Raw genomic sequence first — 27,669 nt, forward strand, 5'->3', positions numbered from 1 at the left:
GACTTTAACTCTTTCGCCCCGGGCCATTTAAATGCAATGCTAGATATCGGTGCCAAATTTAACAAAAAATGCAATTCTTAAATAATTGTGGTAAATAATTATTAAGTATAATTTCATTTGACGAGACCAAAATATCAACTGGGTGATTGGGGTCGTCAAGTAAACTTCGTCCTGGGTTCACCGCGGAGCGTGCCGTCTGCCGCGGGGAACCCCGGACGTTTTAAAAACTCGCTAAACAACGCAGTTATTCTCACCTAATTGGCCCATCGCAACTTGCAGGGGTCCCCAAACTTTTTACACAAGGGGCCAGTTCACTGTCCCTCAGACCGTTGGAGGGCCGCCACATACAGTGCTCCTCTCACTGACCACCAATGAAAGTGGTGCCCCTTCCGGAAGTGCGGTGGGGGCTGGATAAATGGCCTCAGGGGGCTGCATGCGGCCCCGGGCCTTAGTTTGGGGACGCCTGTTAGTGTTTCACATCATTCAGTTGGTGTTAATTTGAAATAAGTGTCAGTCAAAACTGTTGTAAAAACTCGTTGATTTAATAAATATACATATATATATTGTATAGATATAATTGGTAAGTATTTGATTTTATTTTTATCAATATTAAACTCTTTATTAAGTACTTCTTGCATCGGGGCTAGAAAGCAATAATATTTTATAAATATTATTGGGGCTATAATAGTGCATGCACGACAATTTTAATTTTAGAAGCATAACTTTCCAGAAAATTTTGTCAAGTGGAAAAAATATAGATACCTTTTGATTTGCGGTGGTAGTGTAGTAAATGTGTTATATACATGTAAATAAATATGAATTTTTAGTATACGTTTACTCTATGTCACACTGAATATATTTTAACACATATTTTAATATTAGTTTTTAATTGATCTTATTTTTATTTCTTATAGCCCATAGTAAAATGAGTGGTGCAAGCAAGAAAAAAACTCATCAATATTCGGAGGAATATTTAAAATTTGGGTTCATACCCGCTGTTCACGATGAGCAGGTTCCTTTTTGTCTTTTATGCCAGCAATGCTTGACCAACGAATCAATGAAATGAGGTCGTCTTGAGGCGCATTTGAAGGCAAAACATAGCGCTCATATTAATTCAGATTTGAGTTACTTTAAAACTTTAAAGAAAAATTTTGAAAAAAGAACAACATTAAAGTCTCTATTTACTGCTCATACTTCAACTAATAATTGTGTTCTTGAGGCGAGTTATCAAATTTCTTTATTCATCGCTAAAACTGGAGAAAATCACACTATAGAAGAGAATTTAATAAAACCGTCAATATCAGCATTTCTTAAAATGGTTCTTGAAAAAGATGACAAAGATTTAAAAGCTATGCCACTCAGTGACAATACTGTTAGCAGAAGAATAGATGAAATGAGTGAGGATATTGAAAAACAACTTATTGAAAAGCTGAAAACAAGAAAATTCTCCTTGCAAATGGATGAATCAACTTTGAGAGAAAGGCAGTATTGATAACTTACGTAAGATATATTGATAAAGGACATTTTGCTGAAGAAATGTTGTTCTCCTCATACACTGTTGTAAAGTAGTACAACCACTATGGAGGAAAGTATGGTGGTTCCTCAAAAAACTGCAAATAGAACTACCTTATGACCCAGCAATCCCTCTACTGGGTATATACCCCAAAACCTCGGAATCATTGATACGTAAAGACACATGTAGCCCCATGTTCATAGCAGCACTGTTCACAGTGGCCAAGACATGGAAACAACCAAAAAGCCCTTCAATAGAAGATTGGATAAAGAAGATGTGGCACATATACACTATGGAATACTACTCAGCCATAAGAAATGATGACATTAGATCATTTACAGCAAAATGGTGGGATCTTGATAACATTATACGGAGTGAAATAAGTAAATCAGAAAAAAACAAGAACTACATGATTCCATACATTGGTGGAACATAAAAACGAGACTAAGAGACATGAACAAGAGTGTGGTGGTTACCAGGGGTGGGGGGAGGGAGGATGCAGGAGGGAGGGAGGGAGAGAGTTAGGGGGAGGGGGAGGGGCACAGAGAAAACTAGATAGAGGGTGACGGAGGACAATCTGACTCTGGGCGAGGGGTATGCAACATAATTTAATGACAAGATAACCTAGACATGTTTTCTTTGAATATATGTACCCTGAATTATTAATGTCATCCCATTAACATTAATAAAAATTTATAAAAAAAGAAATGTTCTGTAAAAGATTAGAAAGCACCACTACCTCCAAAGATATATATAATAAGCTAAAAAACTACTTAGATGTCAATGATATACCAATGAAAAATATAACATCTTGTGCTGCAGATGGTGTTCCCAATATGATGGGCAAGAAAAATGGCTGCTTAAAATTGATGAAAGATGCGAATCCAGAAATGATTCTTGTGCATTGTGTTATTCATGATAAAGCATTTGTGAGTTATTTAGCCGATATCTTTGAAAAACTAAATATATTAAATAAGCAACTTCAAGGAACAAATAAAACTCTTGTCGATGCAAAAGCAAAGATATTTGGTTTCATTACCAATCTTGAGTTATGTCAGAAACATATTAACAACAAAAACTTTAAACAGTTTCATTGGCTCCAAAAATGTGAAGTAACTGATACCGCTTTACTTGTTATTGTCAATCATTTGAATATTCCATCGGCTGATTTAAAAGAAAGATTTTCTGATTTAAAACAAATTGATTTCCCAACATGGATGATGCAGCCAATGTTAGTGGATTTGTCTGATATATCAAATATGCAGTATCAAGAAGAACTTGCAGAATTGCAAAATAATGAGTCAGTTAAAGCTTTATTTAATATCAAAGGAGCGATGGCATGGCTTTCTGAGGAAACAGAAATCAAATACCCAAATTCAACCAAATGTGCAAGAAAACTATTGCTACCATTTCCATCTTCATTTTTAGCTGAATGTGGATTTAGTACTGTAAATGATTTACTGGTAAAAAAAAGAAATCTGCTGGATATAACACAACGTGGAGACTTGAGACTAAAGCTAACCAAATTGGAACCTAATATAAAATCTCTGTGCAGCAAGCATCAAGCGCAAGGATCACACTAAATTAAAATAATAAATTAATATAGAAAAATCTGTATTAAAATTATTTGTAATTTAAATTTCTGTTTTTCATTATATGTTTTGAAATTTTACTTACTGTGTTTTGTTAACAATTTCATAGTGATTTCTTCCTAGAACCTATCATTTATGTTTATTAAGTGAACAAATCAATTTTTTAATGTTAAAAATTATGTATGTTACATAGGGGGGGACATAAAAATTTTAGAAAGGTTAAGGTGGGGCATGGCACAAAAAAGGTTGGGAAACACTGCTTTAATCATTAAATGTGCCATCAGTGTTCACATTCCGCCAATTATTTTATAATTTTTTTTGAAAAAGTTTGTTTGAATCAGGATCCAAATAAAGTTCATATATTGTATTTGATTAATATGCCTTAGACTTTTTTTCAAAAAAAAATTTTATTTTTTTTTTGATGTGCACACATGAGAGAAACAGAGAAAGAGAGGGAGAGGGAGAGAGAGCAAAAGACAGGCAGGAAGGGAAAGAGATGAGAAGCATTAATTCATAGCTGTAGCACCCTACATATTCATGGATTGCTTTCTCATATGTGCCTTCATGGGGGTTGGGGGCTGCAGCTAAGCCAGTGACCCCTTGCTCAAGCCAGCAACTTTGGACTCAAGCCAGTGACCTTGGGGTCATGTCTATGATCCCACGCTCAAGCCAGCGACCCTGAGCTCAAGCTTGTGAGCCCCCACTCAAGCTGGTAACCTCGGGGTTTCAAATCTGGGTCCACAGCATTCCAGGCCAATACTCTATCCACTGTGCCACCACCTGGTCAGGCTTTTTTCAATTTTTAAAATTTGTTTTCCTTCCATCTCTTTTTTTTTTCCTTGCAATTTTTATTTGATTTTTGTTGAAAAACTTGAGTCTTTAATTTTTTTTTAATAGGGACAGAGAGAGAGACAGATAGAGGGATAGATAGGGACAGACAGACAGGAACGGAGAGAGACAAGAAGCATCAATCATCAGTTTTTCGTTGCGACACCGTAGTTGTTCATTGATTGCTTTCTCATATGTGCCTTGACTGCGGGCCTTCAGCAGACTGAGTAACCCCTTGCTCGAGCCAGTGACCTTGGGTCCAAGCTAGTGAGTTTTTCTTTTTTACTCAAGCCAGATGAGCCCGCGCTCAAGCTGGCAACCCCGTAGTCTCGAACCTGGGTCCTTCCGCATCCCAGTCCGACGCTCTATCCACTGCGCCACTGCCTGGTCAGGCAAACTTGAGTCTTTAGAGTGTAGAATTATTCATGATCTGGATTATGTCAGTCTTGATTATATCATTTTAACAATGTTTTTGTCCCTTAAATTAGAAATTACATTATAGGCTTGATCAGATTCGAGTTCATTTTCCCTCTTCCCTCTCCTCTTCCCCTTGCTTCTGCTTCTTTTTGGCCAGACTATTTAATAGGTAATATTTGTTCTTGATCAGAAAATGCACAGTCTGATGATCTCCCTTGTTGTGATATTAGCAGCCACAGGTGATCATTGCCTGGATTGTTTAACTAAGGATGCAAAATGGTGACATTTTGATTCTATGATTCTTTCTTTGTTTATTAGCTGGGATATTTCACAAGACGTAATGTCAATCATTCCCCAACCTTCTTGGTTTTCTGATGCCTGTTATCCAGTGGATTATCCAAAAAGAGGTCAAGGGAACAATATTTCTTGGGTTTTTCCCTGTTCACAACAGTTTGACTTTTATGCGTAAAGATCAGTTTCACTCAGTATAAAATCCTGAAATATGTCATTATTGTCTTCTGGCACAAAATGCTGCCGAAAAGTCAGATGACAGTTTGGTTTTGCTTCCTTATAAGTGACCTGGTCTTTTTGTTTGGCTTTCTTTGCTCTTCTGCTTCCTCTTTAAAGCCCGACAGTGTTCCTAGTCTTAAGTCTCAGGGTTGATTTGCCCAGGTATACACTTTGCCTCCTCAGTGTGAAATCTTAGGCCATGCTCTCTGTGATAAACATTTTCTTGAATTATAGTTTTTTTGAATTTGTTCTATTTCATGGTTTTGGGTTTTTTCAGGGTTCTTCGTGGATCCCTGTTACATGGATGATGAATCTTGCTTTCCTTTGTGCTGGATCAATCATTTACTACTAATCTTTTTCTTTCTGTATTTTATTTCTATATGTTAAAAGTTCCTCCTTTCTATCTTATTCTTCTCTTAAAATATTATCTATTGTGGTTATTCTCTCTTCTGTTTCTTCTTTTTTCATTTTCATTTCTGAAATGATTTCTTATTCTGTTTTTATTGATTTTTTTAAGCCACAGAGAGAAGAAGGAAGAAAGAGAGAAAGAGAGAGAGAGAAAGAAAAGCATTCTTTTTTTTTCTTAAGCATTCGTTTTTTTGTTCCATTTAGTTGTATGTTCATTGGTTGCTTCCTGTATGTACCCTCACTGGGGATTGAACTCACTACCTTGGTGTTCAGGATGAAGCTCTAACCAACTGAGCTAACTGGCCAGGGCTCTTATTCTTTTATATTTAGTTATTTTATAACTTTTATCATCATTCTTTTCAAAACTCCCCCCCATCAATTAACTTCTGAGCTCATCTAATTTTTATTTATGTCACTTCATAACTTCTATGATTTTTAAATTTTCTCTAATATTGTTTTTGAAATATCAAGCTAAAATTTTCATCTCTTTTGTGTACAGGCTTTTCTGGCAGGCCTTTATTATTTGTTATTTTGCTACTTATTCTCCCTTTTCTAATAATTTGACACAGGATTCAGCCTTGATGCTTTTCTGATGCTCCTTTTTAAAGTAAAATAAAATTTTCAGTACATGGGGTGAGTAAAGTAGTTTTTTTGTTTTATTTTGTTTTAATCAAGTGAGAGGCAGGGAGGCAGAGAAACAGGCTCCCTCATGTGCCCCGACCAGGATCCACTCGGCAACCTCTGTCTGTGGATGATGTTCTGCCCATCTGGGGTCTCCACTTCGTCGTTTGGCAACTGAGCTATTTTAGTGCCTGAGGAAAGGCCATGGAGCCATCCTCAGTGCCTGGGACCAACTTGCTCATTCAAGCTATGGCTGTGGGGAAGACGGAGAAAGAGAGAAGGGGTTGTGGGGTGGAGAAGCAGATGATTGCTTCTCCTGTGTGCCCTGACCAGGAATTGAACCCAGGACTTCCACACACCAGACTGACTCTCTACCGCTGAGCCAACTGGCCAGGGTCAAGATAGTTTTACAGCTTCATGGATCTTGGGCTCCTGATTTTGTTGAGTCTACAAAGTAGTTCTTCTAATTTTGTCGCTACATAACAAATCACCCCAAATTTAGCATAAACAACAGACATTTGTGTTCACAGGTTCCGTGGGTTGGAAATCTGAAACAAGCACTGTGAGGATGGCATGTTTGCATCGTGATGCCTGGTCTCTCGGCTGGCAGACTGAGTGCAGGGGACTTGAGAGGTAGGGGTTGGGGTCATCTGGAGGCTCAGTCACTCATATGTCTAGTGGTGGATGCTGGCTGTTTGATTGAATGCCTACATGTGATCTCTCCATGTGGCTTGTTGGGCTTCCTCACAGCAACGTGGTTGATTTCCAAGAGGAAATATCTTAAGAAAAAAAGATGGACATGCATGGCATTTGAATAGTCTTGGAAGTGAATGGCCTTTACTTCCACTGTATGCTACTGGTCAAGCCAGTCATAAAGGTCCAGACAGGGACATAGATCCCAATATTTAAAGGGACAAATATCAAGGCCACATTATAAGAACATCATGTGGGATGAGGAAATAAATTTTTCAGCCATCTTTGCAAAACAAAATCTGCCTCAATGAGATACACACACACACGTCTGTGTATGTTAATTTTATATAATATCTATATACACACACATAGCTTGTACTTTCTGAGATCCTTGATCCTTCATCCTCCAACTCTACTCTTATCTGGAGCTTCTCTTTGTCCCTAATGTGCCTGTTCTGGTCAGTTTGGTTTCTAACCTCAAAGTCCTACTGTGAGACTTTGTCATTAAAGGGAACTTCAGATAATCAGTTTCAAGAGTTTATAGGGGAAACAAAAGTGAGCTTATAGAGCCCAGATGACTCCCACACCATCAGACCTCACTGCGCAGCAGTCCCTTGGTACTCACAGGCAAATTGCTTTCTACCGCATTATTTCCCAGACTCAGCTGCTATTGTACTGGCCTACCATATTTTGAGTGCTAGTTAGCGAGTGGGGCAGCTACCTGTTCTCAGGGCCATCCGAAGTTCAGTTCTCTTCCTTCTGCTTCCTTTCACATAGATACTGAGCTTTCATGAGGGCACTCACTGCCTGTGGGTTGTCCCTACCCCCGCTGTATTCTGAGCTTGTGGGTTTAATTTGTCACCCAGTTTTGCTGTAGGCATTGTCTGTGGCTCTTCTGATTTTTTTATCCTAATTGTTTTGGGTTTTTTTTGGGTGGTGGTGGTGCATTAGTCTATTAGGGCTGTCTAACAAAATACCACTGAATGGGCAGCTTAAAAGCAGAAATTCATTTTCTCATGGTTCTGGAGGCTGGAAGTCCAAGATCAAGGTGCTGTCAGGGTTAGCATCTAGTGAGGCCTCTTTTTTTAATTTATTTTTCAAATACAGTTTCCATTTAATACATAAATGGAAACTGTGAGCAAGCAAGAGAGAGACAGAAAAAGAGAGAGAAACAGGGAGATAGATGAGAAACATCAACTTGTAGTTGTGGCACTTTAGCTGTTCATTGATTGCTTTCTCATATGTGCCTTGACTGGGGGGCTTAAGCCGAGCCAGTGACCCCTTGCTCAAGCCAGTGACCCTTTGCTCAAGCCAGTGACCTTGGGCTTCATGTCAGCAACCTTTGGGCTCAAGCCAGCAACCATGGGGTCATGTCTATGATACCATACTCAAGCTGGTGACTCCGGGGTCTCGAACCTGGGACCTCAGCGTCCCAGTCCAATGCTCCATCCGTTGTGCCACCACTGGTCAGGCTACATTTAATATTATTTTGTACTAGTTTCAGGTGTATAGCATATATTAGGTTAAACAAATATATACTTTACAAAGTGTCCCCCAATATTTAAAGTACCTACCTGGCACCATACATAGTTATGACAATATTATTTGCTATAATATGCTGTACTTTATATCCCTGTGACTATTATGTAACTGCCAATTTGTACTTCTTTATTCCATCACCTTTTTCACTCAGCCCCAACCCACCTCCCCTCTGGTGACATCTTTCTTTCTGGCTTGCAGCCAGCCACCTTCTCACTGCATCCTCACGTGGCCTTTCCTCTGTGCGCGCGAGCGCACACACACACACACACACACACACACACACACACGGACGAGGTCAGGGGAAGGATACCTGGTGTCTCTTCCTCTTCTTCTAACAGCACCTGTCTTGTCAGATTAGGACCCCATTATGACCTCATTTAACCTACATTACACCCTTAAAGGCTCTCTTTCCAAATACAGTCACTTTTGAGGTATGGCTTCAACATAGGAATTTTGGCAGGACATAGTTCAGTCCATAAAAGGGAATTTGGGGAAGGCAAAAACTATATACTGCCATCTTCCCAGAATAAGAGAGGCTTTGGCTACAGTTCATACAGGCCCGCCACCCAGGATGGGGAGCAGAGTGGGAAGGAGTGGAGAGTGCTCTGGGGCGTGAGAGGAAAGTGTCCAGCACGTGACAAGGCCCTCGGTGGCTGAGCTCCTCCCTACTTCTCCCTCTCACCGCCTCCTGACACCTGCTGCCTTACCGGTTATGCTCTGGGGACAGAAAATGGCTTCTCAGTTTCCATGAACACACTATCCTATTTCTGGTCCCCTCCCCTTTGCTCACACAGTCATGACTGCCTACAATGCCTATCCTCGCTTCCTACCCTCTTCTATCTATTTCAACCAGGAGTGCCTATTTAGCCTATCCTTTAACATTTACCCGGGCAATTTTCTTCTCTAGAAAGTCTAGGTGGCTGCAGGGACTCACCTTCATGCTCCAGTAGCGTGCATGCATATGCACGCACACACGCACACTGTCTTGCCACCCACCTATGCCTCCTAATTGCACTTACCTCACTGCATTGTAACTTTTTTTTTTTTTTTTTTTTTACAGAGACAGAGAGAGTCAGAGAGAGGGATAGACAGGGACAGACAGAGAGGAATGGAGAGATGAGAAGCATCAATCATTAGTTTTTTGTTGCGCATTGTGACACCTTAGTTGTTCATTGATTGCTTTTTCATATGTGTCTTGACCGCGGACCTTCAGCAGACCTAGTAAACCCTTGCTTGAGCCAGAGATCTTGGGTCCAAGCTGTTGAGTTTATTTTTGCTCAAACCAGAAGAGCCCGCGCTCAAGCTGGCGACCTTGAGGCTCGAACCTGGATCCTCGGCATCCCAGTCCGACGCTCTATTCACTGCGCCACCGCCTGGTCAGGCTGTAATTGTGTCTTTATGAGTGCCCCCGCTAGACTGAGAGCTCCCTAAGGGCAGGCCTATATCTGTGTCACCTGTGGCAGCTTGGATCCCTGCTCTCAAGTCTTCATTGCTCTTGTCACAGAATTTGTTATCTATGCCATCAGCATGGCATAGATAGACTTAGAATAGACTTCTCTGCTTAATGACTGTAGGTTGGGCATGGGATTTCTTTGGCCAGTGATGTCAGCAGAGCCTTTAAAGTGCTTGGGTGGTCTGACTTATCTCTTGAGCTCCCTTGAGAAGAATGTGTCCTGGGTAGTCACTGGTCCAAAGAGAATGTAGAAATATGAAGGGTAGACCTGAACCCAACCCGAAGTCTGGACGCAAGCCCAGCCAACCTGTGACCTGAAGCAGAATCGCTGCTGGCCCACTGACCTGTGAATGAGGAAAATAAATACTGGTTGTTGTAGGTCGCGGAGCTTTGGAGGATGTTGGTTTTGCAGCATTATTGCAGCAATAGTTGACTGTGACATCATCTATCCTTGTTTTCCCACGCCTAGCACAGTCCTGGGCCAAAAAGAAAAGTCTGTTAAGTAAAGAAACAAATAGATTCTTTGATCCAATACCTTTGCAGTATGGATCTGCTCAGGTCACCACTACCTCTGTTTCAAAGGGGATACTAATGGTTTCTTTGTAGGGTTGGGTGAGGATTAAGTGAAATAAGGTGGGTAAAGCTCCTGGTACTTTGTGCTAAGCAAGTGACTCTCTTTGTCTTTCTCTCTTTTACCCCTTAACATCTTCAAGGGGCTAAAATGATCAGAGGCAGAGGCAGCAAAGATGGGGTGGGTAATGGGGAGAGGGGTGAACTTACTGTAGGCTCTTCAGCCTCTCAGCCCTTTAACTCCCATGAGGGGACCCCATGATAGTCTTCCTCTTCCCCTCCTCCTTTGCCCCCCAGGATTCTTCCCTGAGTCACTGCCAAGAAAGTCTTCCTGGACCAGAGAAGAGGATTTGCCCCACCCCAGGTCCCAAGAAGCACTCAGCAAGTCTGTGGCCTGGCCTGCAGCAAGGCAGCCTTGGAGCAGGGAGCTCGCACTTCCTCTCTCGGAAGCTAACTGCTACACGAGAGGTGTGGCTCCTCCGCAACGACCATGCTGCATTGGAGCCCAAGCTGGCCACATGGGAGAGGAAGGACATGTTGAGGAGCATGAAGGTGCTACACATGGGACTAAAGTCCTCTTGGGCTTCCCAGCCAGCCCAATGGCCCGCTGAGCGCAGCACAGTGTCTTAGCTGACACCATAGAGAGCAGAGAAGCCTTTCAGACCTATCCAACCAGCCCACAAAATTATAAAAAGTACACATTTGTTGTTTTAAGTCATTACGTTTTGCAGTGGTTTGTTACACAATAGGTAAATGGAACTCTTTGAACCATTTAAGAGGAAGTGTCAGAAATCATAACCCTACATATTGCAGTGTGTATCTGTAATGAACCAAACATCATCTTACAAAACAGGACCAAACTCAGGAAATTTGACATCGGCTATATTTAGTCCCTATTTATATTTTGTCAATTATCTAAATAATGGCTTTTGTAGTAATATCTTATTTTACAGTTCCAGGATCCAGTTCAGAATTATTCATTGCATATAGTGGTTGATTTAGTTAAATGAGGCTATATAAGAAGTCACCCCAAAACTTAGTAGCTTAAAATAACAACCTTTATCATCTCACAGTTTCTGTGGGTCAGGAGCCCAGATATGGCTTAGCTGGACTCTTTGACTCAGGGTCCCCCAAGGCTACAATCGGATATCGGCCAGGGTGACAGTGATTTCAAGGTTCAACTGGGACGGGATCTGCATCCAGGCTCACTCGTGATTGTTGGCAGGATTCAGGTCATTGCAGACTGTTGGACTGAAGCCCCCAGATTTTTGCTGACTGTTGGCTAGAGTTCTCGCTCTCTTAGTTCCTTGAAACATGGGCCTCTCCGTAGAGCAGCTCATAGTTTGGCAACTTGCTTCATGCAATCAAGAGAATTGAGAAAAACCAGAGAGATAGTCAGAAGTCACAGTCTTTTGTAACCTAAATTGGAGTCTTTTGTAATCTCAGAAGTGATGTCCCATCACCTTTACTGTAGTCTACTCATTAAAATCAGGTCACTGGGTCCAGGTACAGTCAAGGTTGAGGGGGGGTGGATTTCACAAGGATTGTGAACACCAGGAGAAGATGGTCCTTGGGGACCATCTTAGCACCTGTCTACCACAGCACTCTTGTCTCTTTAGTTTCTACTCACCTGGAATGATTTTTTTTAGCCTTTTTGTTGTCTTTCACTTTGGTGACATTTTAAATATTATAGGCAAATTGCTTTGTAAATGTCCCTTCGTTTGTGTTTGCCTGATGCTTCCTCGTGTTTAGATCCAGGTGATGTCGTTGTGGACAGCATACTTCATCCTCAACGTCGGGTTCTTCTCAGCGCATCAGCTCAGGAGTCACATGGTGTCCACGTGTCCTATTCTTAGTGACTTTACCTTGGGTTCCTTTGTTAAAATGGTGCTCAGTCTCCCACATTCTCAACCACGGTGCCATTCCGCCTCTGGCCTGGAAATTTGAATTTTTCAAATAGGGTTAAAACAAACAAACAAAAAACAGAGACCAATTCTCTTGGCAGAATAATCATGGGAAGAAGTTAAGCCTAGAAACTATTTTAGGGTGAAAATCTCCACTGTGTGAGATCAGACCTTTACCCTTATAGCTCTCATTTGTACCCAAGATGCTCTCACTGAAGGCCGGAGTGTTGGCTGTCATGCCAGCCTGACGCTGGGAGAAGGAATCCCCTCTCACACTCCTGTTTCATTACTCGTCCCTTCACCTAGAAAGTCCTGTCCCACCTCTTTCTTTTTCTTTTTCCTGCAGAACTTGGTTATCTCTTGAGCTTAGGCCTGAGGTCTTCAGCTTCAGGAATAAGGCTGCGGCATTGCACAATTCCAGGGGCCAACAGTCCCATCCCATCCCACGTGCCTGGTGCCCCCTGCGGTCTTGTTCTGAAGAAACTCCCACTGCAGCGCAGCCTCAGCTCACATAGCACAGTGCTCACTAGTGTTTATGGAGACATAGGCTTGTCTTCTCGTGACAGAATTTGGGACTAAAGGTTGTTTACCTCTGTGGGCCCCGATATTCAATGTGTGCTTAACAAGCACTGGGCGAGCGCAGGGATTTCCTAGGGCCCACTAATGCTCCCCTGCCCCATCCCTCCCTCAGCAGCAGAGTCCCGTTCTCTATAGTGTGGTGGTGACACAGGTGTAGGTCTCAGCCTTTGTAACCCCTGAGATGCATCACAAAGTTCTGGCAATCAAATCCAAGACTCCATTCTATTCCACAGGAAGGCCTCCCTTATAAGGCCAGCAGGTGCAGTTAAATGTAGCTTCATGACATATTTGTGAGGCAGAAATGGAGACCTTCCCTTCTGAGCAGAGGTGCCGGAGGCTGGAGAAACCCCTGTGTCAAGATACGTGCTCTGAAAACCAGCTGAAAGGTACAGGCTACTTCGAGGGCAGGGGCCGGTCCCTATGAGATGATCCGAGGGAAGCCAGGAGAGCTGGTGAGAGGGGATCAGGGAGCTTCTCCAGGACGGGAGCTGAGGTCTAAATTCTCACCAAATCTCTGTCCCCTACAGCAGGTCACAGAACTGTTCTTAGTAGAATCTAAGGAATAGTCAGGTTTTCCTGCTGAAAGAGACACCAAGGTCTCAGCTCACAGTCCGGAGCATGTGGCCCACATGCCCTCCAGCTCACAGCCTGGTGCAAGCCTGGGCTGGGCTGGACCCAGATGATGAACAGGGACCTCTGGCTTCGCCCACCTGTGAGGACTGGCTCCAGGAAGCCTGTGGGGATGTGCTCAGTTCTATTTGGGTTTCTCATCAACAAATGTTGAGAATGACAGAGGGAGTCCAGGTACAGATGTTGAGGTTTTGCTTTCTTGGATTTTACCATTTCTCCTTTACAGGAAATGACTATTGTGTCTAAACCCTATTAAATGCCAGGACCACTGGTCCTAGAGAGGCCTGAATTTATTAGCTCATGTTCTAATTGTTATTAACTCAGGAGAAAAGCCTCGCCAGCGGGAATCAAAGCCTGGGAGGCCCCAGCATCACCAGGGTTCAGACAAGTAAGAGGGAGGCTTGGTTTGTGTGCCAATGCGGAGCCGTTTACCACACTCTTGGAGAAGCTAGCCTAGTTAGTACCCCAGAGCTAGTGCTGCTCAGCTGGGCACTAGTCCACCCACAGAAGGCGACCAAGTCCCCACTTGTCCAGCAACCCCACCAGCTGCCCCGAAGGTCTGAAGATAATGTGAAGTGGTCCCAGCTGGCCCATATGGACCCTACTTCCTTCTCACTTCCCCGGATGTCATAGAAGGTGCATTAGTCTTTGGAAGCCTGGGGGACCATCATTTGACCCTCTGGCCTTCCCACCCCCAGCCCCGGCAGAGAGGACGGAGAACCCGTGCAGCCAGAGGGGTCTCTGAGGAAGGACAGCAGGGGAGGCTGATAATGGCCTGGGGCTATATCTGGCCAGAGTGCAGCCTAGAAGATCACTATACCGCCTCTCCCCCACCTACCCACCCAGGGCCCAGCACAGCAACTCCTCCCAGCCTCTCTGGGAGGGGGTGGGGATCCGAGCGGCCCCAAACGAGTCCCCCGGGAGGGGCGGGCCGAGGTGCAGTGCCTGGAACAAAGGCCCATAGAGGGGTCCCGGAGAGCAAGATTCCCCCGGGGCGGGGGCGGACCCCCTCCCCACTCAGCTCCTCCCTCTCCTCCCCTTCTTCCACCCGGAGGCCCGGCCCGCATGAAGCCTGAGCTGCGCCAAGTTCGCCAACGGTTCCCAAGTTGTCGGCACGCAGGGGTGGGAGCTGGGTGGGGTGAGGAAGAAGAGGAGGAGGAGGAGGGCTCCCCAAGCGCCTTGGACGCGGTTCAGGAATCCGCCGCCGCCGCTAGCCGCTCGCCCGCTCGGGCTCGAGCGGGGAGGGCGCCAGGCAGCACCGATCACTCGCTCTCTAGCTGGGCAGGACGGCGCCCGCCTGGCGCCTGTTCTCGCCCGCCGTGCGAACCAGCCGGGCCGGGCCGCGCCTCCCTCTCTCCCTCCCGCCCTCCCCGGGGAGCGTGCAGAGCCGGGGCCCCGAGGGAGCTTGTTCCGCTGAGACAAGGGCAAAGTTGCGAGCGGATGCTGCCGGCGCCGGACCCCAGCCGCGGAGAGTCGGATCCGCCCCCGCCGGAGGAGGCTTGGCGGCTGGGGTAAGTGGGGAACTGGAGTCCCGGAACCGCCTCCAGGGCCCCGGGGAGGCCGCCCAGCCGTGCGCCCCCTACCTTCCCGGTCCGGGCGCGCGCGCGCCAAACTTTGGAGGAAGGGGCGAAACGCAGGGTGGGAGAGGGAGATACTGGCTCGGGAAAAACTCCACGCAGGCATCCACAATCTTCAGACCCACTATAGCCAGATTCACGACTGCCAGGTACACACAGCTCATCCTCACTCTACCCAGAGACACCACTCACACGCTCTGAGCAGGCGCCACACCGACCAGGGACACGCCGAAGACTGAAATGTCCAATTCCGGGAGCGCGGCGGCTTGGATCTTTAGACCAGTGTGTCCTCCTGCCCTTAAATAAATCCACGGTCTTTGTCTGCTATCCTTGCAGCCCCCCCCCCCACTTAGAAGCCCCCCAAAAGCGATGGACATGGACCCTGAGGCCAAGAAGTAGGGCAAGGACAGCAGACACTGCTGTCGGTTTTCGGGGTTCATCAGGTGCGAGTTCGGAGTGGAAACTTGATGTCTGGGTGATGTGTCTGGGTGCTCGCAACCCTTCCGGGGGCGAGGCCAGGAGAAAGCAGAGAGTGATTCATAAACTTAGACCTGGCGTGCTGGGGTCTGTGAGCAGAGTGGAAAAGGCTGGCAGGCCGGTGCTGAGCTGGACAGCCAGCTGGGTGGTGGCAGTGACAGGGCCTGCGAGGGAAACTAGAACCTTCCCCCAGCGGATGTGCTTCCTCAGAGGACTTTTCTCCAGAGGACCGACTGAGGAGATTCCAGTCCTAGGTGTGGATATGTAAAACACGTGGGGGTGTTTAAGATTCCGTGGTCACAGAGAAACCAGGGTGGTCCTGAAGCCTTGTTTATTTTCATTGCACCTGAAGTTGTGTTTGTTGCTGGATGTCCTGGAGGCACTAAGGTCCCAGGATGTTTCAAGGACTGTCTTGGACCTGCACAGTACCTGGTACATAGTGGGTACTCAATAAGTAGTTTGACAAATAATGACACCGGTAATTAAAATCTGTTAAGGACTCGCTGTGAGCCAAGCCTGGTGGCCTCAGCTAGGTTGGAATTGGTCTTCCCACAGAGGAGGGAATTCTGAGAGGTTCCAGGGAACCCTGCTTGATCTGTGAGGGGAAGTGGCCCACGCTGCTTGGTCCATTGTACCCTCTGAGCTGGCATCGGGGACTTGAGTTTCGTCACTGGTATCTGCTCCCCTAAGAGGAGCAGGAGGAAAGTCTTCATTTCTGCAGTCGACTAAGCTGGGGGTGTGGTAGTGTGTCTCTTCCAGGCTTCTGACGGCCAGATTGGAGTTGTCTAGTGAAGGGTCTAGGAGCCGTGTCCTCCTGCAGAGGCTTGGCTCCATGGTGGCAGCAGGTGGAGGGGCAGTCTCAGGCCCTGTACGGAGTGAGCATCAAGTGGATGCCTCTGCGCAGCTGGCAGAACTTCCCAGGGGAGCGGCAACGTCTCATGTTCCTGGAACCGTGATTGCACGCAGTCTTGGGAATGGTCCCGTACTGGCACGGGACTGAGAGTGTGCAGGCGTGTGGGGCCATGTGATTGCAAAGATGTGTGTCTTTCCCCACCCCTCTCCCTCTGTGACCAGGATGCATGTAACTCAAGCTTCTAAAGAGTCTTAATGCTGAAATTAGCAAACTATGTGAGCAGCACCCAGGACTGTGGCCCCAATTGAGAGAGGAAGTAATCTGGGCTTGGCCACCCCCAATTTCAGGGGGGGCGCTGAGCCAGTTCCTTCCTGATGTCACCTTTCCACCTTAATTATGTCTCCTGTGAATCAAGCGCTCTACATACATGTTCTCATTAAATGAGGGCTGACATACCTATGAGGTTAGCATTTTATCACTATTTTATAGATTATGAAGCTGATGCTCAGGAAAGTTAAGCACTGTAACTTTCAAGGTCACATACCTGGGGAGGGACAAAGCCGAGATTTGAACCAAGGCAGCCTGACTGGACCCATGCTCTCTCCACTATGCCAGGCTGTTGCTAAGCCCCTACTGGTTTTCCATGGCAATGAGGAAGCAGCACTTACACGGCCCCGGGGCCTCTGCCTGCAGTCCTCTCTTTTCCACACGCTGCCCAGCCTGGGTTATACCATGGCTGTGGGAATCGAAGGCTGGGTGGTCCCGGGCTGCTGGAGCTTTCCTGAGGATCTGAAGTCAGGAAAAATGGGGACTTGGGAGTGATCTCAGGAAGATGTTGCAGTAATTCAATGAGAGGTGATTCATGGCTTATCGTAGAAGTGGGGACAAAGCTGCCACAAGTCACAGGTCTGGGATTGGGAGAAATTGCCAGGTAAACATCCTCAAATGGATTACTGTATGTATTCCTTTCCCTTTCTGGCCCTCGCCAGGACAGAAATCTATGACACAAGAGAAATCAGCGCTCACCTTAGGTAGTAAATACAAAGTCACTTAGGTAGTAAATACAAAGGGACATGTCACGACTGTCTTTCTCACCCTTGCACCAAGCGCCTGGAGAGCTGGACTTCTGTGCATTGTCTGAGCCTCAGGAGAGCCGGTCAGTGGGGAGAGGGAGGTGATAACCACATGGCTCACCGGTCCTCAATTTATACTTTCTCACACAGATCCTGCCGAGGGACACAGTTACTGTCTCCTCTTAACAGATGAGGAAATAAGGCTCAGAGAGGTGCATTGGTGCCCAAGGTCCCAAAGCTAGGGAACTGCAAGCCGTGCCGCCTCAGGGACACCCCTGCCGGCACTGGGGAAGCTTCTTCTCAGTCTGCTTGGTATTCATACCTCTGAGAGGCCAAGAGGGATTACCTTTGCTGGTACAGGGTCCACACTGCTCTGCCCACCCCACTTCTGCCCCAAAGCCTCTGCTCCAGTTTCCATAGTATGGGGAAAGCTGGCAAACTTAAACGAAGAGCTCTCCTCGCACCCAGGACGCCGACCTGGGCGCGTCTTCTGAGTCTTCGCAGTGCCCAAGCCCCTCTCCCCACTCCAGTACAGAGTGGACGTGCTGGCCAGGATGGAAGTTGGAACACTGGGTGTGGGGAGAAGCTCCCCCACCCAGGGGACAAGGACTATTCATCTTTGTACCCCTGTCTCCGTCCTATATCTGACACATGGAAGTACTTGGGAACACTGACAGATAATCGGTGAAGTCCAGGGACAGGCTCTGAGTCCCTCCGCTGAGAGGTTATGAAGCAGGGGAGCCAGGGGAAGCCTAGTCATGAGGAAACACTCAGAGGGCACACAGGAGGAAAGGAAAACAGCTCTCCTTTTCATTCCTTAAACAGAAGTACTTGTCCTTTTTTCTTCTCTGATGCTAAACAAGCTATAAAATGCTGCTCATCCTGCCCTGAGTGTGTGAATGCCACAGCTGGGCATGGGGCGATTCCTGTTGACTGGACAGTTCGGTCTGCGCTTGAAGATGGACCCACATCTCCATTGCTTCCAATATGGCTGGTTGCTCCTACACCCTCCACCCCATCCCCCCCGGTGTGGGGGGGCAGGTGGCCCAGGAGCCCCTGACTACCAGTAACTTCATGTCTCCACCCTCCACCCCATCCCCCCCTGGTGTGGGGGGGCAGGTGGCCCCGGAGCCCCTGACTACCAGTAACTTCATGTCTCCACCCACCACCCCTCCCACCCCACCCTCCCCCTCCCTGCCCGTGTCCCCACAAAGATGGCTATGTGCTGAGAAACTGTGGGTTTTTCTGGGCCCTGGGAAATTTATCACTGGGGTTCTGGAGGACTCTCTGAAAAGGATTTGGAAGAAAAGTGTGGAAAATAAATAAGCCCGTCCCCAGCTCAGCCTCCTGAATGCCGCAAGTAAACAGCCTCTCAGGAGCCAGCCTGGGCTCTGTTTTGGCCTCCCCTGCCCTGGTTACACCTGGCTCGCTGGCTGCAGGCTCCAGCTCCCTCCTTCCTGCCCCTCCTAGTCCAGCCCCTCCTCCTTCACTTTGGGAGCTTCAAAAGTCAGAAAGCACACCCACCATTGGCCTGTCCCAGTGTGGCCGGACAGGGGCTCGCTGGCGCTGTGGCCGGGCAGGAGGAGCTGCAGCTCAGTCCTGCTTTGTCTAAGTAAGTCCCAGCCTCTGGCTCTGCAAGGCAGCGGGGGTCTCTAGGTTGGTGAGTTTGACTTTGGTAATGGAGAACGGTGGGGGCTTGTTCGAGTTTTGTGACATCTGAGGAAGCTTTGCATCTTAAATGTCTGTTTAAAGGAAATGGACCAGTGCTAATTTTCCTTGTTGTGTCCTTCCAAGGTGAGGCTCACATGTGAAGAAACCCTTAAAAACCATACCTGTGTATGGTAGGGCTTCTGGACTAACTAGAATGTCAAGGTTTTTTGCTTTTGACCCAAGTCATGTCAGCTTAGGGTGCTGGGAGTGTGAGTTTTCACAAATGGTTTCAAGAATCTCGAGCACTATTTTAAGTTACTATGTCTGTGCGATAGGAAACGAATTTATGATAATAATTTAAATTAATCCAGTTGTAGAACCCAGCCCCCAGGGAGAAGGGGAGAACCAGGGTTCTGGGATAGGGACAGTTCTCTGGTGAGGTGACAGCTGAGGGCCCCCTCAGGTCCTGGGAGTGCTGAGGGGCCTTCCTATTGTATGTGGCTAAGCCAAGTTTGGCCAGCAACTGAGAGCACTGCCTGAGGCTCTGGGTACGGCCTCCGGGTGGGAGTCCCTTCGTCCTGCTGCTGCCGAGCTACTAAGCAGGGACTTGGGGATGAGCCCCTAGCTTGCAGCCTTGGGGGAAGAGAGGCTGCACACCCACAGACTCACAGGCCATCAGTGTCAGGAGCTGAAATACGCACACACGTACATCAAATATACCCACACACACACAAATATTTCTGTAAACAGGCACATTACACACTGAAACAACTCATGGAGGCATAAGTGCACACAGACACACACAAAGATAAACACAGGGACACACTTATTCCAAAACTCAAATTATATAATGATTAGTCAGCATGCCCGCAGTACTGCTTTAGTAGCTATGTGACCTCAGGGAAGTTACTTAACCTCTCTGGGCCTTAGTTTCCTAATTGGTAGGAGGAGGAATGGTAATAGGTCACAGGCGATACAGCTGTAAGTGAATTAATATCGGTGAGGAGTTTAGCAATGTGCCTATGTATAGTGAGAGTTAGGATTCCCATGAAAGTTGCTTCCTAAGAAGGCTCCAAGCCTAGCCCGCCAAAAGCCCCCTCAGGTTGCTCTGCGTTCCATCAGCTGTGTGCAGGGCCAGCCTGTTTGCACATGGCATGCTCATGCCTGTGCCTACGAGCCCTCACAGCTACCTGAGAGCTGGCCCGGGCCTCTCTCGCTTCTCCTTCTCCCCCCTTTTCAGCCGCCTCACCATCTGCAGGGGTTTGGAAAGTGCTAAAGTGTTTGAGCCAAAGCAGAGCTATCTGAGGAAATATTTTGAAAACAAACTGCCCCCCCCCCCCCCAGGCTGGGACTGCACTGATTTTCAGCAAAGAATTTCACAACTCTGGCCATGTGGGCAGATGCGACTGTGGGGGAGGGGGAGGGGAGAGACTCCTGGCTGTCCCCTGGAGAAGGGCCTATTGCTGCAGGGTTGAGGACAGACGTGCCCAAAGAGGCCCCAGGTTAGAATTTAGATCTGTGAGTCAGTCATGACAGGAAGTCACTACTGACCACAAAGGTCAGGCACCCTGTCTTATTTTTATTCTGAGAGATTCTATTTTTCTCTTATTTCCTCATCGTTTTACATCTGGTGCAGGTGCCAGGGATAGGGCACAGGAAATAGTGGTCAGTGAGCGTGCTCAGCACCATGCCTAGCACAGTGGGGCCTGCGCCCCTTCCGTTCTCCCAGGAAACTCCTGAGTAGGACTGCTGTTATCGCCAGTTTGTGGACCATCACACAGAACCAGACAGGCCACGCGGAGTAAGTTGCCAGCTTCCCACAAGCGAGTGAGGGCAAAGCCGGTCTGAGCCCAGCAGCCTGGCTCCAGTCAGAGCTCTTAACCTGCCACCGTGCCACCTGTGCGTGTCTGTCCTGCTGTGGCTGCAGCCTGAGAGGCCGAATGGCACACAAGAACTTTTCTATATTTTATTTCCTAGCTGTGGCCAGGGCGTGCCACTGTGCAGGCCGGGACTCTCTGGGGAGGCTGGCTTCAGGGGCAGCCACAGCCGCTGTGGGCACCACCAGTGATATTTGTGCCTCCCCTTCCCCGAGCTGACCTGGGCGGGGCGTTTCTGGTGGTACAGCGGTCTCTTTTGCAAGGCCAGCTATCTGCTGACTGCTGCTCCCCCTTGGCAATGACCTGGTCTCAGGAAGTGGCATAGAGGGCAGCAGGAGGGATTTCAATTAATAAGGAGGAACTGGCAGATTGAGGCCATTCCAGCAGGACTCCACCTTGGAGTTAGCACCAGCCTGCTCGGGGCACCTAAGGGCTTCCTTGGGCCCTGATATCTTCCAGGGAACGTTAGCCCTGGCCTCTTCGTTTACCAGCCTTCACCTTGCACTCAGTATTCCAAATTTCAAACTGTCTTCATTTCCCAGCCACATGCGTCCTGCTCTCTCTAGCTGTCCTAGCAGCTGCGAAACATGCTCTCCTCCCTTCTTTCCCTGTGGCAGCTCCCGTGCATCCTCAGGCCTCAGGTTGGACGTCTCCTTCTAGAGGCCCACGTAGGCCAGCAGCCCCCCCCCCCCCATGGCTGCCTGCACATCCCCTCCTCACACCTGACCCTCCTGTGTTACCGTTGCTGGTTTCGTGGTCTGAGCTCTGTGAGGTGGGACAGTGTCTGCCTTGTTCACCCTTGTGTTCCCAGTGTTTAGCACAGCCCCAGGCATGCAGTGAGTGTGCATACCCAATTGTGGAACCACGAGTGCTGGATGTGATGTGGGGCCCAGGACCGAGGGGGCGTGGGTCTGCCCTCCAGGAGCTACTGGCTGGGCGGATGGGACAGTACCCGTTCTCCCAGGATAGGACACTCCTTCCAGGAGCGACCAGTGTCTGGGCACAGGTGGTGGCAGTCATGATGGGTAGAAGTGGGCAGCTGGTGTGTACCAGAGGCCCTGTGTGGGACAGGTAAGGAATGGGAGAGTGGGACCCTGAACAGAGAGCTTCTCACAGTCATTACCCTGCAGGTGCTGGGCTGAGAGCCTGAGGGTGGGCCTGAAACCCTCCAAGAGGCTCCTGTGAATTAGGTGGACTGGTCAGTGCTTGTGCTATGTTTGGTCCTCACTACTCAACCCCTCACACCCCACAGGGGCCTCTTTCTCCTGTCCCCTTAGTGCAGCGGTCGGGAAACTTTTTGGCTGAGAGAGCCATGAACACCACATATTTTAAAATGTAATTCCATGAGAGCCATACAATAACCCGTGTACGTTACACATTATCCAATAAAAATTTGGTGTTGTCCCAGAGGACAGCTGTGACTGGCTCCAGCCACCTGCAACCATGAACATGAGTGGTAGGAAATGAATGGATTGTAATACATGAGAATGTTTTATATTTTTAACATTATTGTTTTTTTTTTCATTAAAGATTTGTCTGCGAGCCAGATGCAGCCATCAAAAGAGCCACATCTGGCTCGCGAGCCATAGGTTCCTGACCCCTGCCTTGGTGGATATCTGTTCAGCCTCTCCAGAGTTCAGCCCTGATCCCCAGGCAATAGGGGCCTCCCAGGGCTGAGTCCTAGCCTGAGCAGAGAAGGAAGCCCAGCCGGCAGGCTGCCTCCCTGGGGTCTGCCAGCTGCAGCCTTTGGGCTGTCCTAGCAGAAGTAGTGGGGCCAGGGTGCTGCATTCTCCTCTACACCACCCAGGGAGCACACATTGGGGTGCTCTGGCTGGGACATCACCTGTCCAGGTACTATGTACCTGCTTCACCTGACACTGTGCAAGGTGGGTTGGGAGAGCAGAAGGCACCTCCAGACTAGAAGAGGAGAGGAGGCAGGCACAAATAACCACTTTCAAATCCAACTGTGATGAGCCCACAAAGGTGGACATAAAGGAGGACTTGGGGAAGGCTGCACGGGAGCTGGGCGTTCCGATGTAGGAAGGGAACCTGGGCAGAAGCACTGCAATGGGAAGGTTCAGGTCAAAGGCAGGCTTGGCGAGGAATCCAGTTGGCTGAACTGTGATTTGTAGGATGCACAAAGAAGAGAGAGAGAGAGAAATGAGGCAGGATAGAGTTGTAGTTACATATGCAGGTTCTAGAGCCAGGATTGCATGGAAACACCGCTCCTCACTTACTGGCTATGTGACCATGACCAAGTTGCTTAACTTCTCTGTGCATTAGTCGTCTCTTGTGTAAAATGGAGATACTAACAGTATACACCACACGGAAGTGATAGAATAAAATGTGTGCCTGGCACTCGGTGAGCATCAGGAGCATCAGGAATAGATATCATCCCTTTTTGTTTTGTTTTTTAATGCAGCTAGAGAAGTAAATTGAGGTCAGATCATAGAGGCCCTTGAATGTCATATTTCCATTTGCTAAGCACCTGCTAGGTACCAAGTACCTTACAGACATTCTCACTAAGATCCACACAACCTAGCAAAGTTGTTAGCAATGTCTCCATTTTACAGATGCGGAAACTGAGGCTCAGAGAGGCAGAGTAACCACCCAGGTCGCCACTCAGCCAGGAGGGGTCAGAGTCAGTAACAAAACCAGATCTGGTCTTCTGTCAGTGTGAAGGTTGGACTTGACAGTAAAGGGATGTGATCAAGGCTGGAGTTGTAGCAGGAGCAGAGCATGGATGCTGCAGCTGTGGGTGCCTGGGGGAAGGGAGGACAGGAGGTAACAGAGATGTTGGGCAAGCCTGCAGGGCAAGGAGACAGGAAGCCCTGAGGCCACAGCACACAGCTCACCATTTAGAGCCAGGGAAAAGCCACTGAGTCGTTTTGGGAAAACATGACATCACTGAGTCTCACTGTCTGCTGCCCACATGCCAGTCTGCCCTCTTTGGTTCTCATGGTGATTTCGTGCTCAAAGGCCTATAAGGGGACCCTCACACCCCAGGTGGCAGGACCAGGCCAGCTCCCCATCTCCTGTCCTGGGTTCCACTCCCCAACCCAGGACAAAGTGCTGTCTCCCACTTTCTCACCTCTTCCCTCCCTCCCTGGGGTCCCCACTCATAAACCCAGCTGAGGCAGGAGCTTTCTGGAAGTCACAGTAGGCATGAAGAGCTCCCAAAACGTCCTCAATGCCAGGCTTCTGGTTGGAATTCTGGGTGGGGAGACTCTGGTTGAGCTTTTATTTTATTTTATTTTATTTTAATTTTATTTTATTTTTGAGAGAGTCAGAGAGAGGGACAGATAGGGACAGATAGATAGGAACGGAGAGAGATGAGAAGCATCAATTCTTCATCGTGGCACCTTAGTTGTTCATTGATTGCTTTTTCATATGTGCCTTGATGGGGGGAGGGGGTGTTACAGCACAGCGAGTGACTCCTTGCTCAAGCCAGCGACATTGGGTGCAAGCCGGTGACCGTGGGGTCACGTGTATGATCCCACGCTCAAGCCAGCGACCCCTCACTCAAGCCGGTGAGCCCGCACTCAAGCTGGCGACCTCGGGGTTTCGAGCCTGGGTCCTCCATGTCCCAGACCCAATGCTCTACCCACTACGGCACCACCTCCTCAGACTGGTTGAGCTTTTAGAGTTGCTTTTCCTTTGCTTGCTATTCTCTTGGAATTACTTTTAAAAAGGAAGCCTGGTTGAACTGTGTGCCCAGCACTACTCCAGGTCCTAGAGTCCTCTGCCTTTTTGGAACTTACTGTTGAGTTTCTGAGAGCTTCCTCAGGCTGAATGATTTGTTTGCATCTATCTGATTGCCTGAGATAACCCCATTTTTCAGATGCCAACTATGAGTCCCAGAGAGGTTAGGTGACTTGTCCAAGATCATGCAGCCAGAATTCAAACCCTCTGCTGGCTAACTCCAGATGTGCCTGTGCTCTTAGCCACTTCACCACGTAGCTGCGGGAGGTGGAGCATACTGAATCCATGCCTGCCAAATGGTGCCGCGCAGACAGGAAGTGCCAGGGAGTTTTCATTTCAGAATGTGGGCCACTAACCAGAGCTTCTTGGAGATTGTGGGTCTGTTTAGGAGATGGCAGAGGGTGCTCAGCCCTTTGGCCATGCAGACCCTGCTGACATGGCCTTTTAGGGTGAGACTCTGCCCTCTGGAGGGAGCACAGAGGTTCAGGGGGCGCCTGTCCTATTTTTGGTGGAAAAGAAGTATGAGTCAAGTGAGAGGCCGAGTGCCAGCTCCCTGAGCCCAGTCCGTTGGCACAGGATGTCAGGCTGCCACAGCTGCTGCTACAGCTCCCCGCCCTCCCCCGCCACCTGCCCTGCCGCAGCCCAGAGGAGGGGCCCTGACCAGCCCCGCACTGCCTTGAGAGAGAAGCATGACTAGTCCCATTTTCCAGGTAAGGACGCTGAGGCTTAGAGAGGTTTTCTGGCTCTCTTGAACATCCTGGGCCGGAAAGGGGAGGAACCGAGACACAAGTCTTTCTGCAGAGAGAGAGACAGGAGGAGGGAGGAGTGCTCTTGCCCTCTGACCGGGAGCAGGGCAGGCTGGCTCTGTGCTCAGGCCTGCCTTTCTGATTCATTCTGCAGTTACCCAGTCGCTGTGGTGCAGGGCAAATGACCCTCTGGGGTGAAAGGGAAGCTCTGATTTCATTTGGCCATGAGTCACCATTTTTCCAGAAGCACTTTCAAAGCTCTGGGGGCCCTCCTCAGGCTTCAGGTCAGGGGTTAGAGGGCAGGTTTCTTCTCCAACGCCCTGCTGAGGACCAACCCCACCCCGGTCCTGGCAGTGCCTGTCCCTGGAAGGGCCTCCATCAGAGGCCTGGCCTCAGTGGTCACCCTGCCTATGACAGGTCACCTTGCTCTCAATGGACAGGTGCCAGGCAGGCTCCCAGAGCTCTGAGGTTCTGCAGCCTTTAGGGGTCCCTCACCCCTTTAATGCCCTCATCCCACATGGTTAGCACAATTTCAGTTACCTTCCCCAGCGACATCTGGGAGTCCTCCCAGATCCCACCTTCTGTGAGGTGGCTTCTCCTGACATGTCCATGGGCCCCCACATTCACCCCTCCCTCTACAGGGGGAGGGGACACAAACCAGTTACTCCCTCCTCCCCAGCTGCAGGCCCAGCCACTACAGTGACAGTTTCTAGAGAGCTGCCACTCCCCTTGCAGGAAAGTAGACGTCAGACTATAGGGGTTGTTTTGCTTCTCACTGCTCCCAGTTTCCTGTCTGGCCTTGCCTCTGCTTATGCGCAAAGGCCTGTCAGAATGACTTGTCCAAGATGAGTCTCACCTCAAAAGAAATTTGCCTCTACTTCTACAGGTGGAAAACTGGTACTTATTTTATTTTATTTTTTTAGTTTAAGTTTTATAAAATAACATATGCCAATGGCACAAAACTGGAAAGGTACAAAAAGACATATAGTAAAATCTCTTTCCTGTCCCTGGCCCAGACTCCCAGGTCTCTCTGCAAAGGCAACCAGCATTATCAGTTTCTTGTGTGCAAGCTGCTTTTAAATTGTCCAGTTTTTTTTTGTTGTTGTTGTTGTTTTTTAATTTTTTTTATTTATTTATTCATTTTAGAGGAGAGAAAGAGAGAGAGAGAGAGAGAGAGAGAGAGAAGGGGGGAGGAGCAGGAAGCATCAACTCCCATATGTGCCTTGACTGGGGAAGCCCAGGGTTTTGAACCGGCGACCTCAGCGTTCCAGGTCGAAGCTTGATCCACTGCGCCACCACAGGTCAGGCAAATTGTCCAGTTTTAAGACAATTAAAATCATGCCTACTGGGCTTCCTGTTCTACCACTAGTCAAACTGAGGTACACCCTGGAATACAGCTGGAGTCCAGCTCTGCCCAGGACTGCTAGTATGACCAAGGCCTGGACCACTGCTAAGCAGTTGCTGCTTCCCAGACTGTGCCCTCACCCCAGCCCTCAACCTCAGCAGACACAGAAGACAGGAGGCCCTCCCAGCCCTCATCCCCTGTGATCTCAGCAGGCCCATCAGCTTCCTGGGGTGGCATTCTCCAGGCTCCTGGTTCACTCTGTTCCTGGCTGCTCCTCCTTCACTTTCCCCTCTCATCTGGCTGAGCGTGGCCGCAGCTTGAGCTGTGGGGTGGACCCCTGGGCCTGTGATCTGACCAGCTCAGGCCGCCTCTAGGACAGACGGTTCCCGGTTCCCTCCCTGCAGGGACTCTCACGGGCAGGGTCCACTCTTCACCCCATCCCTGAGTGTGACCTGAGGCTTCCTCTGCTCCCCTCTCCCTTTTCCTCTCCTCCCTTTTCTCCCCTTCCATCCTTTCTTTTCCCCTCCCCTCACCACCTTGCCTAGCACCCTTATTCCTCCCTCCCTCCCTCCCTTCCTCTCTCCCTCCCTCTCTCCCTCCCTCCTTTCTTCCTTCTTTTCTTCCTTCCTCGGTTATTTGTGCTGTGCAACAAACCTTAACAAAAAGGGGAACATGATAAGAATGGCCCGAAATAGACAAATAAATAGTGCCCGGAGAGCCCTTCAAGTTCCTGCCTCACACCTCTAGCTGGGTGACCTTGGGCAAGTGGCCTAGCTTCTGGAAACCTCCCTTTGTCACCTGGATAGCAGCAGGGAGGGTGGTGGCAAGGATCCAGGCAGTGCACAGGGCTGGTGTGAGCACTGGGAGGTGTAAAAGGTCTTTCTGAGGAGAAGGTGACAGATATGCGGAGGCATTGTTCCCCTGGGGTTTGATTATGGGCTGGGGGCTGAGCACGTGTGGGGTTTGCCCCCCCTGGGTAGAATTTCGCCTGGCACAGATGGGGGAAGGGGAGCCCCTAGACTGCAGCTTCCTTTTTTGTACTATATTTCCATACAAACACGGACCTTTGGTTGTTTTTTTTAATTAGTAACTTTATTGTTTTTCTAATA

At 48.4% G+C, this 27,669-nt stretch overlaps 1 protein-coding gene across 6 annotated transcripts in view; it reads left to right on the forward strand.

Annotated features, from left to right (window-relative positions):
- Window positions 1-14,504: 14,504 nt before the first annotated feature.
- CHST3 (carbohydrate sulfotransferase 3) overlaps window positions 14,505-27,669 on the forward strand; it is a 39,923-nt gene continuing 26,758 nt past the window's right edge. Inside the window, exon 1 of one of the 6 annotated variants that reach the window (XM_066348612.1) lies at window positions 14,505-14,771. In XM_066348612.1, coding sequence (XP_066204709.1) covers window positions 14,701-14,771 — 71 coding nt within the window. In that variant the 5' untranslated portion in view covers window positions 14,505-14,700. Of the gene's footprint in view, window positions 14,772-15,399; window positions 15,569-18,806; window positions 18,853-20,387; window positions 20,692-24,863; window positions 25,180-27,669 lie in introns of those variants that run through there. The other 5 variants (XM_066348606.1, XM_066348608.1, XM_066348611.1 and 2 more) reach the window with 5 other exon arrangements.

The sequence above is a fragment of the Saccopteryx leptura genome, chromosome 9 (genome assembly GCF_036850995.1).
Source record: "Saccopteryx leptura isolate mSacLep1 chromosome 9, mSacLep1_pri_phased_curated, whole genome shotgun sequence".
NCBI lineage: Eukaryota > Metazoa > Chordata > Mammalia > Chiroptera > Emballonuridae > Saccopteryx > Saccopteryx leptura.